The 19,020-nt window shown below is 35.8% G+C and overlaps 1 protein-coding gene across 2 annotated transcripts; it reads left to right on the top strand.

Annotated features, from left to right (window-relative positions):
- The first annotated feature begins 2,543 nt into the window (after positions 1 to 2,543).
- RNF2 (ring finger protein 2) lies at positions 2,544 to 17,069 on the top strand. 2 transcript variants are annotated; one of them, XM_023533241.1, is made up of 7 exons: positions 2,544 to 2,652; positions 6,117 to 6,277; positions 6,912 to 7,127; positions 10,852 to 10,886; positions 13,552 to 13,789; positions 14,610 to 14,781; positions 15,083 to 17,069. In XM_023533241.1, the coding sequence occupies exons 1-7, from the start codon at positions 2,566 to 2,568 to the stop codon at positions 15,182 to 15,184; spliced, it is 1,011 nt and encodes a 336-aa protein (XP_023389009.1). In that variant the 5' UTR covers positions 2,544 to 2,565; the 3' UTR covers positions 15,185 to 17,069. The 2 variants fall into 2 exon arrangements, with proteins under 2 accessions (XP_023389009.1, XP_011362847.1); XM_011364545.2 differs by lacking the exons at positions 13,552 to 13,789; positions 14,610 to 14,781; positions 15,083 to 17,069 and adding exons at positions 11,946 to 12,117; positions 12,419 to 13,253 and having other exon boundaries at positions 10,852 to 11,124.
- Positions 17,070 to 19,020: the final 1,951 nt, after the last annotated feature.

Below are 19,020 nucleotides of genomic sequence, written 5' to 3'. Positions count from 1 at the left end.
ACTAAATTTTGCTTTTGTGAACAAGTCCATTTGTTTTTTATTTTTATTTTTTTCTGTTTCTGTTTGATTTGTACTTTTATAATGATCATATTTCCTTTAGGTTCATATTCTGATTTCTAATGGTCAATTCATTTTTTTCAGTCTTCATGGTTTTACTGTTTACAAATTACAAGTTATAAATACTGGTGAGATTTCATTATACATCCTATAGATTTTGATAAGGTAGTAGTTTCAAATTATTCATTAATAACAAATTTGTAATTTCAATTTTGATTTCCTTTTGCCCATTCCGGAGTGGCTTTTGACCTACTCAACCCCATTTGATTCTTGAGAAGATCACCATTGTGGCCTCTCTTTAGGGCTGTAACATCTTGTGTGTTTTCCCCTCTACTTACCAGCAATACTGACCTACCTTTCTAACATGTCTATTCCTTTGAATAGATCCCTCTACTTTAAATAAATAGTTCCCCTTCTTCTCTTGATTATCTAACCCAGTGCCCTTTTAAAAATCTTTTATGTAGCACTTAAGAAGGCTTTAATTTATTGTGTGCATACTTGTTTTGTTTACTGCTCTTATTCCTAGTACTTTTTACAGTGTGCAGGGTGCAGTAGATAATCAGTATTTGAATGAGTGGATGGTATATAATTTTATAAAAGGGTTGAGGCAAGGAGAGGAATCTACCTGGATAAATAGGCCTGTTCTCAGGCAGATTATTTTTGGTAAAAATGCTTCAGGAAAATTGATAATATAGAAATTCTCTTAAAATTAACCAAATCTTGTGTATAGCCCTCTAGAAAGCTTTTGGGTAGTTAAGGAGAGCACATACATATTCCACTTTGAAGATTCCTAGTTAAATCATATAAATGCAACATTGGTAAGCAGTGGTTTTCTTTATGTACCATTTAAGGTTCATTTTTTTCCTTTCTAAATACCTTACTTTACTCATTTAAGTTTTACTGAAAAGCAGGCTCATACTAAAGTAGACTCATTTCTGAGTGTAGGAGAAAGTATTAGGACATATTAAGTTATTAAAGTCACTGGGGTAGACATGGAAGCAATTGTAACACAATACAAGTAAGTGCAAAGCATGGAATGTACTTTATACCTCTGCATTAGTTTTATTCTACTCAGACATGTATAACCTTTTCTCTCTGGCTTCTTTCAGATTTTTTTTCTTAATCTTTGAGTTTCTGTAATTTGAAAATGATATGCCGAGGTGTAGTTTTTGAGGCACTTTTTCTGCCCGGTGTTCTCTGAGTTTCCTGGACCTGTGGTTGGTAATCTGACATTAATATGGGGAAATTCTCAGTCATTATGGTTTAATTATTCTGTCTCTTTCTCTCTTTCTTCTCCTCTTGGCATTTCCGTTATACATAAATTACATGTTTTGTCATTATTTTGCAGCCCTTGGATATACTATTCTGTCCCCACCACCCCCACCCCCAGTCTTTGTACTTTTTGCTTTTTGATGTTCAAGGATTCTATTGGTATATTCTCTGGCTCAGCGTTTCTTTCCTTAGCTGTATCCAGGCTACTGACAAGCCCATCAAAAGGCATTCTTCATGTCTTTTACAGTGGTGTTAATCGCTAGCATTTCTTTTTTTTTTTTTTTCCCTTAGGATTTCTACCTTTCTGCTTACATTGCCCATCTGTTCTTGCGAGCTATTTTATCCATTAGAGCCCTTCACTTATTAATCATGGTTGTTTTAAATTCCTGGTCTGATAATTCCACCATTCTTGCCATGTCTAGTTCTGATGCTTGCTTTGTCTTTTCAAATTGTGTTCTTTACCTTGTATGCGTTGTCATTTTTTCTAGCTAGCAGGACATGATGTACCAGGTTAAAGGACCTGCTGTGAACAGGCCTTTAGGAATGGTGTAGGGAGAAGAGAAGGGCTCTATAGTCCTATAATTAGGTCTCAGTGTTTCAGTGAGCCTGTCCCTCTGTACTGTGTGCACATCACAGGTGTTCTCAGACTTCACCCCACCCCTTTAGGCGTGGCAGGATGGCTAGAATGAACTAGAGTTGGGTATTTCCTTTCGCCAGGTCAGATGGGTTCCAGATAATACCTCAGCAGAATAGGTTCTGGTTAACCAGTTTCCCTGAGGGCAGGGCTTTTTAAGAAGTCTTCAGTGACCTAATCAGTGGTTTAAAGAACTATAAGGTAGATTTCTGTGTCTTTGGCAAAAGTTGGACTAGGTGGCCATGCTGAAGAGTCTGAGATTTTCCTGATTTAGTTTGAAGTTGTATGACCATGAATTAAAAAAAAAAAAAAAGTACTGTTTTGGGTTAAGACTGTTTTCTATACATTTGGTAATAATTAAGTACTTTCTGTATATCAACTTTTTGGGCACTTAGAGATCGGCAATAGTCTCTTGCTCTCAACTAGCTCATATTTATAAGTAGAGGGAGTCTTGAGCTTTTCCTCTTTTTAAGTTTTTGAGAAGCCAGTGTGTAATTTCTATTTTTATTATTCTTAGGCTTTACAATTTCTAAAAATCGGTTTTGAGATTTACTTCCCTTTCAGATACTAACATTGTTTTTTTCTTCTTTTTATTCCTAGCAATGTCTCAGGCTGTGCAGACGAATGGAACTCAGCCATTAAGCAAAACATGGGAACTGAGTTTATACGAATTACAACGAACACCTCAGGTAATGTAGGCTAAGATAACTTAGGGGAAATATGAGACATGTAAACTGGGATACATTTTTAGAAAATAAAACTTGAAAGAACATAATAGTAATAACATTTATATACAAGCAGTCCCGACTTTTGTATATTTGGTTGACACTTTATTCATTGATTAAACAAATATTTTGAGTGTATACTCTGTACCAGGTCCTAAGACAGGCACTAGGTGATGTAGTGAATAAAGCATGGAACCAGCCTTTAAGAGTTCATAGACATTAAACAAGCAGATATCTATGGAATTACATATTTGAGAGTTTGGGTAAAAGGAAAGTCCTCAGTGCCGTAATAAATAATGGTGGGGGGAACTGGGGAAGACTATTTTGAGAACGTAAAGATGAGAAAGACTAGGGGAAGAAGCAGGCTTGAAGGAGATAAGCATGCTTAAAACAACCTATTTTGAGTTTGAGATGCCTATGGATAGGCAGGCAGAGATGTTAACTAGGGGTCTGGACTAAATATAAAATTTTGGGGTTTGTCAGCACATTTTAAGCAATGTGAATGGAGAAGATAGCCTAGAGAGAGGAGCGGAACTGCATCCAGAGGCGCTTCAGCATTTAGAAATTAAGTAACTGATGAGCCAGCAGAGGAGACAGAGTAGGAACAGCCAGAGAAAAATAAGAAAAAATGGGAGCTGGAGACAGGGAATTAAAATCTAAGATGAAATGTTTCAAGAAAGAGGTTGCAGATGAATAAGATGAGAATTACAAAAGCGTACATTAGATTTGGCAGCATGTCCTTGGTGGCACTTGAGTAGATGGTGCTCCTGTGTTGAAGAGGGAAAAAGTGAAAATGCATAGGCAATTCTTCAGAGAAGTTTGGCTGTGCAGAGGAGCAGAGAAATGAAGCAAAAACTGGAAGGGAACATAGAATCGGGAAGTTTTAAATTTTGTTTTGTTTATAGGATGGGCGATAGAGTTGTGTTGACACCTGACACACACACCCCTCCCCACCAGCGCTAAGGTGCATCATTGTACATCTCTCTGCAGCAGCCCTATGGAGGTACTAAGCGAGGCTGGTTTAGTGAAGAGGGAGAGATTGCTGAAGCCTGAGAAAAACTAGAATAAGCCAAAAAGTGATATACTTGAGATGGTAGGAAGGAATGTACTTTTGATAGGACGAGGCATCCTTCCTCCTTGTAGCAAGAAAGAAGATTTATCAAGATTTCATAGAGGGAAAATGAGAGCTCTCTCTTGTAATGAAATTTGAGGTAGGGTAATCTATTGAACGTTCCAGGAGAAAGAGTTCTGCAATTAGAAGAAAAGATACAGTGTACCGAAAGGAAAAGTGAGTTTGTTAGAGAAACGAGTTGCTGAGCAGTATTTAACACCCATTTGAGGCTGGTGAAATTTTTAGTGATACCTGTCTGGTTGTGAGATTCCCCCTCTCTTTCCCCCACAGTGCTACACACCTGTACAGATTTAGGCATGGAGAACATGGATGGTTGAGTTTATCCAAGGTTGGTGTTTTGCTAGGCAAGTTCTTTCTAATTAGGAAGGGGAGGATAGACTTTTACTAGCTGAGTCATCATCATACTCTGTTTCCTCATCTCTAAAATGGAGGTTATAATTCCTAAATCAAAAGTTCATGTACGTATTTAAGATAAAATACAGAAAGTGCTTTATAATGAAATATATTATAATTATCTTGAAATATAATGGACACTTGATAATAGTGATAGTTATTATAAATGTAAATATATTTTACTCGAGTTCTTTATGGACAATATCTATAGTTTCTCTCTCTTTCCTGGTGGAGTCATCAGTCTTTGACCCTAATAAGAAAACAAGAATAATGGAGAGGCAGTGGAAACAGGAAGCAGCATTAACATATGGGAAGCCCTTATTTCTCCTTGCATCTTCCTTTTCAGTAGTCACCTACTAGACCTCTTTCCTCAATCCATAGGAGTCAGTGTTGGTGGCTTTAGAGCTAGGTAATTTTCTTCTCGATGCCACTTTGTGGGAAGGGTGGGGGTGGTGGTGGGGGACTTCTTCCTACATAGGAGTCACTGATCTCTTTGCAGCTGGGAGATGTGCCCTGGAATTCTACACTGGAACTCCAGATGCGTTTCCTCACTGAAACATTTTTAGACAGGACAAGTAGAAATACTAATACTTGTTATCCTTCAGATGTACTGTAGTTTAAATCAGTTTGTAGGTTAGCCCGACCACTTTGTTATAAAACTGCTTCTGTGGACCAGACTTTTTAAGGTTCAAAAAGTGATTTTAAAATGAAATCCTGTTGAACTGTATATAAAATAAAGTATATATTGGAATCTTAAAATAATTTAATGGATGGTATGAAATGTATATTTTACAATAGTCTTTTATCAGCAGGACTGCGTTCTCAGACCTGCAGTGGATGCCTGAAATTATAGATAGTACCAAACCCTACATATGCTATGTTTTTCTTATATCTACCTATGATAAAGTTTTATTTAGGAATCAGGCAATTTCATGGATAGATTTGTTCTTACTATAGATCTTAGCGACCTCAGCATATAGTATTTTTTTCAATCCTAAGGAACAGTTATTAAGTTGAGAACTTTCACCTTTTCACTTAACGGAAGCACTTTATGGCTTCTCTGGCATATCGAAATTGTCAGCATCATTACTCTTGCACTTTGGGGCCATTATGAAGTTAAATCAGGGTGACTTGAACACAGGCACTGTGATACTGAGACACTTGATCTGATAACTGAGAGGGCTGCTGCGTGACTAATGTGTGTCGTGTATACAGCAGCCATACGCTTGGCAAAGGGATGGTTCGTGTCCCAAGTGGGAAGGGGGAGATGGCATGAGATTTCATCACATACTCAGAATGCTGCACTATTTAAAACTTCCGAATTTAGTTTTGGAACTTTCCATTTCATGTTGTCAGACTTGGTTGACTGCAGTTGACTACGGCTGATTGTAGTTGATGGCGGGTGACTGAAATCTCAGAAAATGAAAGTGTGGATAAGGCAGGGGCTACTGTATTTCAGAATGGTGTGAATGTTGAAGACAGGAGCATTCTTAGGGTTCATTTAGCCCTAATTTTCTTATTTTGCAGGGTAAGAAAACAATTATTTAGACTCACATAACTAGTTAATATAGCTAGCACTGGAACCTAAGGCATCTGAGTCTGAATGCAATGTTTTTTTTTTTTTATTATTATACCAGGCTGATTTACCATTAGTTGGCTTTTAAACATATTAATATGTTATCTTTAGCATTAAAATAAGAGCATTTATATAATGAGGTTGGGGGAGACAGGAGAATTGGGGGAAATTAAAGCTAAAACAAGATTGGCTGTGAATTGACAGTGGAAGTGGCTGGTGAAGGGTATGTTGATGTTCATTTTTGACATTTTCAGTACTTTTGTATATTTGTACTTGCCCGTAATAAAAAAATAGGTAGCATTTAATTTTAAGGAGACTCTTCTGTAGGAGGCAATAACGGATGGCTTGGAAATTGTGGTTTCACCTCGAAGTCTTCACAGTGAACTAATGTGCCCAATATGCTTGGATATGTTGAAGAACACCATGACTACGAAGGAGTGTTTACACCGTTTCTGTGCAGACTGCATTATCACGGCCCTCAGAAGTGGGTATGTTGAAATGTGTTATGCTTGGTACTTAAATTGCACCGGGACAGTGCGTGCCCTGTGGGTTTTGAGTGCTCAGGTATTCATTTGAGAATTGGAAATTTTTCTGAAGTCTAGGTTTTAATTATTGGAGAATCTTTGTTTTGAAACCTTTGATTTTACACAATTTTAGAAGCTTTAAAAGATGAGTATTTGAGGAAATTACAAAGAATAAAGCCATGGTTTTACCACTTCTTAAGTATATAAAATAATATTTATGTGCTGTTTTAATAAGAGAATCGATAACATAAAGTAATATATATTAGTCAGTAGGTTTTTCTTATATGACATGGATATCAGAAAGGGGGAAATTTATATGAGGAAAGAATAAATTTCTATGTCTAAAATGGTTATATATAAATTATCATTCTGAAGTATTTTTCTCTATTGGAAAGTTGTATAGAATGTCTGCAGTTTCTAAAATCTTGCTTACCCACTAGTCAGATTTTCAAGAACGTTTAGGTTAATTAGTTTAAATTTCTGTGGCTTAGTAAAGGTATTAGAATAAAGATGATAACTATCTAGAAACTAGATATTTTTGTCTTTAGCCTGAAGATACTGGAATTGTTTACATTTTTTTCTCTCTTTTTTTATTTAGCAATAAAGAATGTCCTACCTGTCGGAAAAAGCTAGTTTCTAAAAGATCACTAAGGCCAGACCCAAACTTCGATGCACTCATCAGCAAAATTTATCCAAGTCGTGATGAGTATGAAGCTCATCAAGAGAGAGTATTAGCCAGGATCAACAAGCACAACAATCAGCAAGCACTCAGTCACAGCATTGAGGAGGGGCTGAAAATACAGGCCCTGAACAGGTATATGGGAAAGAAGGTTTTAGAGGGTGGCCATTTTTCTGAATATTTTATTTAATGTCACATTTACTTAACAGCCTCCGTTTTTCAAAAGACAGAGTACAAAAACAAATTGTAATTCTGCATGGCTATATTTTTATGCAGGTGCAGTCTGTGGCTCCAGGTATAATATATGCCTCTAGGTATAATAGGTGTTCTCTTTAAAATACTAGAACTTTTAAAAGCCTTCTCTCATACCCACTTCTCTCTGCACTTCCCTGCCATTCTATTTCTCCTCGTTACAGCATAACTTCTTGAAAGAGCTGTCTTTGCTCACTGTCTCTCTCCTTCTCCCATTCCCTTTTGAACCTTCTGTGGTCAGGCTTTCACCTTCACCCCGACCCACATATCATCTTCATCATAGTTACCGGTGATATTCACATTGTAAATTCTAATTGTTGATTCGCAGACCCCATCTTAGCATTTGACAAATTTATTTTCCTTTAAATAGTTTTTTTCAGCTGGCTTTCAGGAGGCCATATTTTCCAGGTTCCGTTTGTATGTGATTAGCTGTTTCTTAAACTTGCTATGTCCAGTACAGAACTTTTTTGTTCTTACCCTCTCCCTCTCTTCGTTCTTGATCATTTCAGTTGATGGCGGCTCCATCTTTCCACCAACTTTAGCAAAAAACTTTGGAGTCACCCTTAACATCTCTCCTTTTTTCTCACATTATGTATTCCAATCTGTGAATAAATATATTTTATCTTTCTCCATAATATATCCAGATTGGTCTAGGCCACTGTCATCTTCCATTTGAAGTACTGAAAAAGCCTCCTGATTGGTGTTTCTGCCTTCCGTGCTTACCCCCACGGAGTCTATTTTCAGCACAGCAAACAGCCAGAGTGATTCTGTTAAACTGAAAGTCAGATCATGGTTCTCCTTTGCTTCAAAGTCTCTAATAGCTTCTGTTCACATTCAGGTTAAAAGGCTTTAATGAAGGCTTCCATAATCTAGCTACTTTCTACCTGCATTCTGTTTTCCTCTCTTCCTCTCTGACGTCTCTTAATATATTCTCAAGAAGAGTCGTTTTCCAAAGTAGGAGATGCCAGTAGAGCCCCATCCATACCTAGTTGTTCTCACCTTGTGTGAACATCAGAATGACTTGGGCGTCAGGTAATACCCTAGAGTCTCTGGGTCCAGGCATCAGTATTCGTAAGGTTCCAAGAGTGGTTTTAAAGTACAACCTGTAGCCACTGGCTGAGAGGTTAAAAGATGGGCTCCATTCTCACTATATTAAACTGACTTACAATTCTGTATAGCAAAGTAAAATAAGGCATTAAATATTGAATGTATTTATTTTAAAAGATTTATACAATCCTAAGAGTTGGAGGGACTTTAATGGTTATTCAACTTAGCCTTTTACTGGGAGAGAGAATCCCCATTGCAGAATCCTATAGCTAGTCCTTCGATTTTGCTTGAACATTTCTTGTGGATGGGAGTATGTGGTAAGAGCTCCTTTCACTTGCTGACAGCTTTATTACAGCTTCCTTACTTTCTTTCAAACTCACCAAGCTTCGGCTTCAGGGCCTTTGTACTTAACTGTTCTCTCTCTCAGGAACCCTCCTCTTCAAGATAATCCACAGGGCACCCTTTCTCACTTTCTTCAGGTGTCTGTTAAGTTCCTGTCTTTCACCTTAGGACTCCAAACTTTCTGCCTTCCCTGCCTCAATTTTCTCCACGGCACTTATTCTCTGATATGTATGTGTTATCTGCCGCACTAGTACAATATAAGCCCTAAGAGGATAGAGACTGTCAGAATTATTGATTCTTATAATACTAGGACATGGAACCATGTTTGGCTTAAAGTAGCTGCTCAGTAAATGTTTTTGAATGCATGATTTTTTTTTTAAAAAAGTTTTTCCTTTGTATTGAAATAACAGTCTTTTGTGCAACAGTCTTGGGTTTGTCTTTGTCAAAATACTTAAGTTGAATTCTACATTTATTTTAGATTCTGCTTCTGTCTGCTAGTTCTTCAAATAATTTCCCATAGACACACATTATTATATGCACTTTTAAAGGTTAAATATTCACAGTCCTGATTTATTATAGTTCTTCATGTGACATCCAAGTTTGTTGGTATAATTCTTGAAATGCTACCTCTAGAACAATGTGTAGTATTAGATATGATTTGATAAATGCAGGATATAATAGGCTATTGATCTCCATTATCTGAACATTATTCTATGAAAGCTGCCTGAAATAAATTAATCGAGCTCTGCAACCTCAAACCGTTTTTGGGAAGAAGTGTGGGATAAAAATAAACACATTAGGACAGGTGACCATGTCAGATCACTTTATAGTCGGCTGAAACAACTTTTGTTTTGCTTTAGTTTTAGGTTTTAGACAATATATAAGTATAGTCCTTACAGTTTGTTTTGTTACCTTGGCCTGTTTATACTTTTTTAATTGTGATAAAACTCACATAACATAAAATTTGGCATAACCATTTTTAAGTATAAGTTCACTAGTGTAAGTACATTCACATTGTTGTACAACCAATTTCTAGAACTTTTCATCTTATAAAACTAAAACTCTGTACCTATAAATCCACAATAATTCCACATTTCCTCCTCCCCTCAGCTCCTGGTAATCACTATTCTGCTTTCTGTTTCTATAAATTTGACTACTTTGAATACTTTAGTTTAATCCTATGGTATTTGTCTTTTTGTGACTGGCTTATTTCACTTAGCATGTCTTCAAAGTTCATTTATATTGTAGCATTTGCAGGATTTTCTTTTTAAGGCTGAATAATATTACATTATATGTATTTCTTATCTTTTTGAATCATAGTTTTATTATTTAACATATTAGTCATCTTTCCTAAGCAGTGGGCTGTTATTTCCTTGTTCTGGCAATAAACATGTAATAATTACGCTGTTTTTAGACGTGCATGTTCTTCTTCCATGTTTCTTTTTCATCATTTACCCCTTCTTGTATATACAGGTAGAAAAAGGAGTGGTGTGGTTGAAAGAATGTGTATCACATCCTAGTTCTAGTTCTGTCACTTACTGGCTTAACCATGGGCCTTACACCTGTTTCTTCCATTTTCTCAATTATAAAATGATGATAATGCCTTGACTGTTGTTTTATTGAGTAAGATATATGTGCAAAGCACCTTGCCCAGCTATTTGTATTTAGAGTTTAGCTTGTTAGATTGCTGTTTCCATATCCATGCTCCTTATTTACATACCACCTCATTTACCTCATTAGCATAATTTTGCATTGCATTAGCAGGCTTCGGGTGAGGTCAGCAAGGAGGGATTGCTTACCATTCCTCTTAAATTTTGTTTCAGTAAGAATTTCTAATTAAAGAGGCATAAATATCTTCCCTCAGAACTTTTAAATATTCTTATCTGAATCATGCGTTTCTTTAGATTTAAAATCTCAAAGAGGTATCAAAATGTAAATAAGGATTGCCAATAATTCTTATAGTCAATAAAGAAAATTATTAAGTGAATATAAATATTTGTTTAAGTTATTTAAATGGTTGTCTCTGTGTGAGTGGGGTTCTCTAGGACCTTTCAGGGACATGTGGGAAATCCATTATCCAACTTGGAGCAAATTCAGTACTCAGGATTTTCTTTTAGAACTCTATTAAAGCTCAGTAAACATGCTTCAAAATTGATTCATTGAAAAGGCCTAAGTGTAAATTTTCTGCAACCTTTTTTTTTTTTTCCCCATTAACTAGATTACAGCGAGGCAAGAAACAACAGATTGAGAATGGTAGTGGAGCAGAAGACAATGGTGACAGTTCTCACTGTAGTAATGCATCCACACACAGCAATCAGGAAGCAGGACCTAGTAACAAACGGACCAAAACATCTGACGATTCCGGGCTTGAGCTTGATAATAACAATGCAACAGTGGCAATTGACCCAGTAATGGATGGTGCTAGTGAAATCGAGTTAGTATTTAGGCCTCATCCCACACTTATGGAAAAAGATGACAGTGCACAGACAAGGTAAGTGTGTGGGTTAGTTTTAGATTATCCACATTCAGAAAATTTAACAGGGGAGTTTAAAGCCAATTTTGCATAAGAAATAAAAGCAATGTTTGTCATCCCATTGAATGCTAGGGTTCATTTGGTTATTCTGGCTGTCTAGGTGGTTTTCTTTTTCATGTGCTTCCCACCCACAGTTGTATATCTGAAAGGAATGAGCCTCCTAGGTAGACGAGGAAAAGGAATCATTTAAATTTTTGACATTGATACTAGTGTACCAATAGGCTCTAAAATTTATTCCTGCAAGATGACTCCTTCACCACTGTACCTTCTCATACTGCCTGCCCATGAGTGCAGATAAGCATCAAATATTTGTTCAGTGAGTGAGTGATGTGTACCATGCTTTAAAAAGAAGATCCCAAGATTAGCACTTTTCTGTTCAGTCTTAAAAATCAGAAAATCGATGAATTCTTAGACAATAAGAAATTTGCTCATATTCTTACTATTCTTGGTGTAGGCAGCAGAACTTTGGTCATTGGGGTTGAGGGATATGTTCTTTTCCTCAGTACTGTTTTTACTGAGTACTCGTATATTTGTTTGATTTTTTTGTCATATTTTATGGATGGTGAGGTAGGTGGCCTGGTAGATAAAATAGTGAGCATGTACTTTCCCCTCTTCTGTACCTTTCAATACGAAATTGCTAGATAATAGAGGAATAAATTTCTGATACTATTTTTGTGAACAGTCGACATATTTACATTTTATAGAATTGTTTTCTATAACCTTGAGTACATTTTCATCGTTGATCTAGAAATTAAATTTTTAATGATTTATTTTTTCAGATACATAAAGACTTCAGGTAATGCCACTGTCGATCATTTATCGAAGTACCTGGCTGTGAGGTTAGCTTTAGAAGAACTTCGAAGCAAAGGAGAATCCAACCAGATGAACCTTGATACAGCCAGCGAGAAGCAGTATACCATTTACATAGCAACTGCCAGCGGGCAGTTCACTGTGAGTATTTAAAATAATAGGCTGTTCAGACCGGGAATGCATTGGCCATCTGAGGTTGGCCAGTGGTGGGTGGGGCGGGGCCTAATAACGTGGTACAGGACAGGACCTTGCGAACCCCTGAGAGAGAGAACAGGGTGGTTAAACTTCTTGATACCTCTTATGTGTTCTTTTACGAATAGTATAAGCGGCAAGAAGTTTATCCTGAGATTTTTTTTTTTTTAAGGTGGACTTTTATGTTTGTTCCATCTCACTATTATTGTGCTTTGAGCAGTTTTCATAATTCTTTCTTTTTTTGTTTTAGGTATTAAATGGCTCTTTTTCTTTGGAATTGGTCAGTGAGAAATACTGGAAAGTGAACAAACCCATGGAACTTTATTATGCACCCACAAAGGAGCACAAATGAGCTTTTACTAAAACCAATTCTAAGAATGAACTTTTTTATAGCCTATTTCTTTATTATTAAAGATGTATCGTCATTACTTTTATGGACAGAATCTTGGATATGTTGTTCAGTTTTCTTCCTGAGCCAGACTCGTTTACACTATTAGAATCTTTCCCCTTAATTTAAGATTTCCTTTTTGGAAGGGACTACAATTGTTTAGTACTTTTCTTTCCTTTAAAAAATATATCTTAAGTTGTATGTCTTCACAAAGTATGGTTCCATTTGGAGCACCCTTTGACCCAGGAATTTTTCATAGTTCAGTATTCTTAAGATTCAGTTGGCCATCCTTTTCCCTCCCCTCAAGAGTTTAGGCCTTACAGAATGTTAATAATATGTATTTTGACTTTTTTTCCTGGAGTCTTGTATATTTATAGTTTTCTATATAAGCTGTAGTATCTTCATGAAGACCAAGGCTCAAATTTACTGTGCTTAAAAAAATTCTCATAGGATTATTATTTTCATGGTATTTTCTTCCATAATATCTCATTTTAACAAAAGGTTCTTTATGAACTTAGTGTCCATTGTCATGCAATGTTATTTTTTTTTTTTTTCCATTTTTCCCCCGCTGTAATTTTGGAATTTATGATCCTGGGAAAGAGAATCAAACAAAATCTCAAGTTCTATGAGAACTTGGTTCATTTACAGATTTCACTGAAGAAAGAAATGTTATATTGGTCTTGTGTAGTCTTCAGGTGTATATTTGAAGAGGTCTTTCTTTGCATTAGTTCTCCTGTCACTTCAGTTCTTCTATTATGTGTTTGATGTTTTTTTCCTATTAAAATACCAGAGATATGGAGATATTTTGCACTTTAGCCTTGATGAAAAGTACAAGATATGTTCAGAGCTTCCCTAATTCTTTTTTTGTTAGCTACGTAAGTTAAGAATAATATGGCACATAGAACTAATAGCAGGAAAAAAAAAGTTTGCTTCTGTTTGGAAAGTGTGTTAAGCATTTCGTGTTGCCATATATCAGTTTATACAGATTGAGAATGGTAGTGGAGCAGAAGACAATGGTGACAGTTCTCACTGTAGTAATGCATCCACACACAGCAATCAGGAAGCAGGACCTAGTAACAAACGGACCAAAACATCTGACGATTCCGGGCTTGAGCTTGATAATAACAATGCAACAGTGGCAATTGACCCAGTAATGGATGGTGCTAGTGAAATCGAGTTAGTATTTAGGCCTCATCCCACACTTATGGAAAAAGATGACAGTGCACAGACAAGGTAAGTGTGTGGGTTAGTTTTAGACTATCCACATTCAGAAAATTTAACAGGGGAGTTTAAAGCCAATTTTGCATAAGAAATAAAAGCAATGTTTGTCATCCCATTGAATGCTAGGGTTCATTTGGTTATTCTGGCTGTCTAGGTGGTTTTCTTTTTCATGTGCTTCCCACCCACAGTTGTATATCTGAAAGGAATGAGCCTCCTAGGTAGACGAGGAAAAGGGATCATTTAAATTTTTGACAATGATACTAGTGTACCAATAGGCTCTAAAATTTATTCCTGCAAGATGGCTCCTTCACCACTGTACCTTCTCATACTGCCTGCCCATGAGTGCAGATAAGCATCAAATATTTGTTCAGTGAGTGAGTGATGTGTACCATGCTTTAAAAAGAAGATCCCAAGATTAGCACTTTTCTGTTCAGTCTTAAAAATCAGAAAATCGATGAATTCTTAGACAATAAGAAATTTGCTCATATTCTTACTATTCTTGGTGTAGGCAGCAGAACTTTGGTCATTGGGGTTGAGGGATATGTTCTTTTCCTCAGTACTATTTTTACTGAGTACTCGTATATTTGTTTGATTTTTTTGTCATATTTTATGGATGGTGAGGTAGGTGGCCTGGTAGATAAAATAGTGAGCATGTACTTTCCCCTCTTCTGTACCTTTCAATACGAAATTACTAGATAATAGAGGAATAAATTTCTGATACTATTTTTGTTAACAGTCGACATATTTACATTTTATAAAATGTTTTCTATAACCTTGAGTACATTTTCATCGTTGATCTAGAAATTAAATTTTTAACGATTTATTTTTTCAGATACATAAAGACTTCAGGTAATGCCACTGTCGATCATTTATCGAAGTACCTGGCTGTGAGGTTAGCTTTAGAAGAACTTCGAAGCAAAGGAGAATCCAACCAGATGAACCTTGATACAGCCAGCGAGAAGCAGTATACCATTTACATAGCAACCGCCAGCGGGCAGTTCACTGTGAGTATTTAAAATAATAGGCTGTTCAGACCGGGAATGCATTGGCCATCTGAGGTTGGCCAGTGGTGGGTGGGGCGGGGCCTAATAACGTGGTACAGGACAGGACCTTGCGAACCCCTGAGAGAGAGAACAGGGTGGTTAAACTTCTTGATACCTCTTATGTGTTCTTTTACGAATAGTATAAGCAGCAAGAAGTTTATCCTGAGATTTTTTTTTTTTTAAGGTGGACTTTTATGTTTGTTCCATCTCACTATTATTGTGCTTTGAGCAGTTTTCATAATTCTTTCTTTTTTTGTTTTAGGTATTAAATGGCTCTTTTTCTTTGGAATTGGTCAGTGAGAAATACTGGAAAGTGAACAAACCCATGGAACTTTATTATGCACCCACAAAGGAGCACAAATGAGCTTTTACTAAAACCAATTCTAAGAATGAACTTTTTTATAGCCTATTTCTTTATTATTAAAGATGTATCGTCATTACTTTTATGGACAGAATCTTGGATATGTTGTTCAGTTTTCTTCCTGAGCCAGACTCGTTTACACTATTAGAATCTTTCCCCTTAATTTAAGATTTCCTTTTTGGAAGGGACTACAATTGTTTAGTACTTTTCTTTCCTTTAAAAAATATATCTTAAGTTGTATGTCTTCACAAAGTATGGTTCCATTTGGAGCACCCTTTGACCCAGGAATTTTTCATAGTTCAGTATTCTTAAGATTCAGTTGGCCATCCTTTTCCCTCCCCTCAAGAGTTTAGGCCTTACAGAATGTTAATAATATGTATTTTGACTTTTTTTCCTGGAGTCTTGTATATTTATAGTTTTCTATATAAGCTGTAGTATCTTCATGAAGACCAAGGCTCAAATTTACTGTGCTTAAAAAAATTCTCATAGGATTATTATTTTCATGGTATTTTCTTCCATAATATCTCATTTTAACAAAAGGTTCTTTATGAACTTAGTGTCCATTGTCATGCAATGTTATTTTTTTTTTTTTTCCATTTTTCCCCCGCTGTAATTTTGGAATTTATGATCCTGGGAAAGAGAATCAAACAAAATCTCAAGTTCTATGAGAACTTGGTTCATTTACAGATTTCACTGAAGAAAGAAATGTTATATTGGTCTTGTGTAGTCTTCAGGTGTATATTTGAAGAGGTCTTTCTTCGCATTAGTTCTCCTGTCACTTCAGTTCTTCTATTATGTGTTTGATGTTTTTTTCCTATTAAAATACCAGAGATATGGAGATATTTTGCACTTTAGCCTTGATGAAAAGTACAAGATATGTTCAGAGCTTCCCTAATTCTTTTTTTGTTAGCTACGTAAGTTAAGAATAATATGGCACATAGAACTAATAGCAGGAAAAAAAAAGTTTGCTTCTGTTTGGAAAGTATGTTAAGCATTTCGTGTTGCCATATATCAGTTTATAAAATTTGGTGCTCTGCTAATTACACTCTAAAGAAGCAAGTTAGTGGAGCTCGAGCCCTGCCTTGGCATGTAGTAAAAGATAATTCTGTAGGAAAAATGTCAAGCCAGTTGGGTAAAAGTCATTCTGCTCTTCTTAGTTTTATACTGAGGGATAGTGTTTGGCATTTGGACCCAGAAGGCTTTATGATGACAGGTCAGAAATAAGATGGACTTGTGTGTTATTTTTCATCCCTGTCCTGATTTCAGGTATGTTTCCAAGTTTATATTACAGTATTGCATTGAGAAATAAACCCTAAAGGGTTTTTGCCATGGGGGGACTAGTCCTCTCGAACCATTGTAACTAAAGCCTGTCTATTCATTATAACTATTTATCTGTCATTTTTGACAGATTGGGGCCAGCTTGACGTTTTAAATTCTTCAGTCCAATATGAAAATTTAGAGGCTTATTCAGGTTTTTACCATTTTATTAAAAATACTTAAAATCTGTTTTTACAGGTTTTTTTTTGGTAATCTGTGCCATGAAATTTGAAAACCACCAAAAACCAAGGGAAATTTTGTATTCAATTCCTTTTCTGGTGTAATGTTAAGTTGTATAGATTATTGATGCATGTCCACTCAATATAACCCTGGTTTTGTGATATAACTGTTTAGATTTTATTGGTGACATTAGATTAGTAGTTGCATTAAATAACTAAATTCCCATTGTGATTATTGAAATTTTGTCTTTAAGCAAAAAGTTATTTGTGAATATAAGCTTTGTGCTTAGAGAATGTATGTATCAGTCACTATGGGAGGATGTAAACTCTGCATCATTAGTGATTTCATTGGACGTGTAATCCTTTGCAAAATATAAGTATTTGAGCATCAATGTAGTGTTGTGTGTGCGTGCGCGCATGTGTATGTTTTGGGTGGGTGGGTACTTTTGTTCATTGCCACCAACCAAGATTTCATAAAGTATTATCCGAGAATTCTGTAACCACCATCTCAACTGAGGAACAAAGGTCACTGAATGTGGTGAGGGCCTTTGGATACATCGTCATTTTAAAATTTATTGTAAAATACAATTAAATTTACCATTTTAACCATTTTTAAGCATACAATTCATTGGCATTAAATGGATTCACAATATTGTGTAACCACCACCACTATTTCCAGAATTTTTTTATTACCATAAACTCTACACCCATTTAACAGTAATTCCCCATTTCCTCTTTGTACCCCAGCCCCTGGTAACCTCTATTCTATTTTCTCTTTGAATTTGACTAATTTTAGGTACCGTATGTAAGTGGAATCAATTCAACATTTGTTCTTTGTGTCTATCTCATTTCACATAGCATGATGTTTTCAAGTATCATTCATGTTGTAACATGTATCAGAATTTCATTCCTTTTTATGGCCGAATATTTCATTGTCTGTATATACACATTTCGTTTATTCATCTGTTGATGGACACTTAGATTGATGGACACTTTTTGCTATTGTGAATAATGCTACTCTGAACATTTTTGTATACATATCTGTTTGAGTTCCTACTTTAATTCTTCTCGGTATATACCACGGAGTGAAGTTGTTGGGTCATATGATAATTCTGTGTTTAATTTTTCGAAGAACCCCAAACTGTTTTCCAAGGTGGCTATACAATTTTACATTCCCACCAGCAAAGTATTCCAGGTTTTCTACATCCTCACCAACAGCTTGCTTTGTTTTTTTTTTTTTGAATAGCTATCCTAATGGGTGTAAAGTGTTATTTTATTGTGGCTTTCATTTGCATTTCCCTAATGGTTTGCTATGCCAAGCATCTTTTCATGTATGTATTGGCCATTGTATATCTTCTGTGGAGAAATATCTAGTTCAATCTTTTACCCATTTTTAATGGTGGTGTTTTTTTTTGTTGTAGGAGTTCTTTATATATTCTGGATATTAATACATTATCAGATATGTGATTTGCAAACTTTTTTTTTTATTCTTTGGCTTGCCTTTTTACTTTCTATAGTGTCCTTTGCACAAAAGTTTTAAATTTTAGTGAAGTTCAGTTTGCCTATATTTTGTTGTTGTTGCCTGTGCTTTTGGTGTCATATCCAAATACAATGTCATGATTTTCCTCTAGGTTTTCTTCTAAGAGTTTTATAGTTTTAGCTTTTACTTTTAGGTCTTTGGTCCCTTTTGAGTATTGTATTTGTTGAAAGGTAAGGATTTAACATATAGACATCCAGTTTTCCCAGCATCTTTTGTTGAAAAGATGCCCTTCTGCCTTGGATTGTCTTGGCGGCCTCACTCAAAAATTAATTGACCTTATATGTGAGGGTTTATTTCTGGGCTCTGTTAACGACTGTACTTTTGCCAGTATCATACTATTTGTTATTGTAGCTTTGTAATATAGCTTTATACATCATTTTAAATCCTCTGAACCTTGTGAGAAAGACAGTATTTCCTTTGTATATTTGAGAAAACTGAGACTCAGGATTCTTAGATAACTGAACATGAAATAATTGAAATGCCAGATGAGAAAAGGAGTCATTTTAAAATCCTCATTACATACCTACTTGTGCAGGGCTGTATGCATCTCAAGAAAAAAAGAAAGGAGGTACTAATCTAACCTGTGGCAGAACTTGAGGCTCTGTATGCAGGAAGTGAAGGCTAAGGCAGAGTTGTAAACTTCATGTTGGCATGTTGAAGGCATGTCCCAGCACATTCACAGAGCACTTCATCAAGCCTGGGAGAGTTATTGTTTCAAGGCATTTAAGGAATTTTCTGTCCAACCATTTGCTGACTTTTAAGCTAACAAAGCAGAATATAGAGGTCACACAGCAAAGAATGCT

The sequence above is a fragment of the Pteropus vampyrus genome, unplaced genomic scaffold (genome assembly GCF_000151845.1).
Source record: "Pteropus vampyrus isolate Shadow unplaced genomic scaffold, Pvam_2.0 Scaffold98, whole genome shotgun sequence".
Classification (NCBI taxonomy): domain Eukaryota; kingdom Metazoa; phylum Chordata; class Mammalia; order Chiroptera; family Pteropodidae; genus Pteropus; species Pteropus vampyrus.
This window is presented reverse-complemented; position numbering and strand designations above follow the sequence as displayed.

What these genes read in the sequence shown, in the direction of transcription:
- RNF2 (XM_023533241.1), top strand. Translation starts at nt 2,566, where the DNA reads ATGTCTCAGGCTGTGCAGACGAATGGAACTCAGCCATTAAGCAAAACA. An exon ending in GAAACAACAGATTGAGAATG is followed by an intron (nt 10,887 to 13,551) that starts GTAGTGGAGCAG and finishes AGATTGAGAATG; the next exon opens with GTAGTGGAGCAGAAGACAAT. An exon ending in CCGCCAGCGGGCAGTTCACT is followed by an intron (nt 14,782 to 15,082) that starts GTGAGTATTTAA and finishes TTTTTGTTTTAG; the next exon opens with GTATTAAATGGCTCTTTTTC.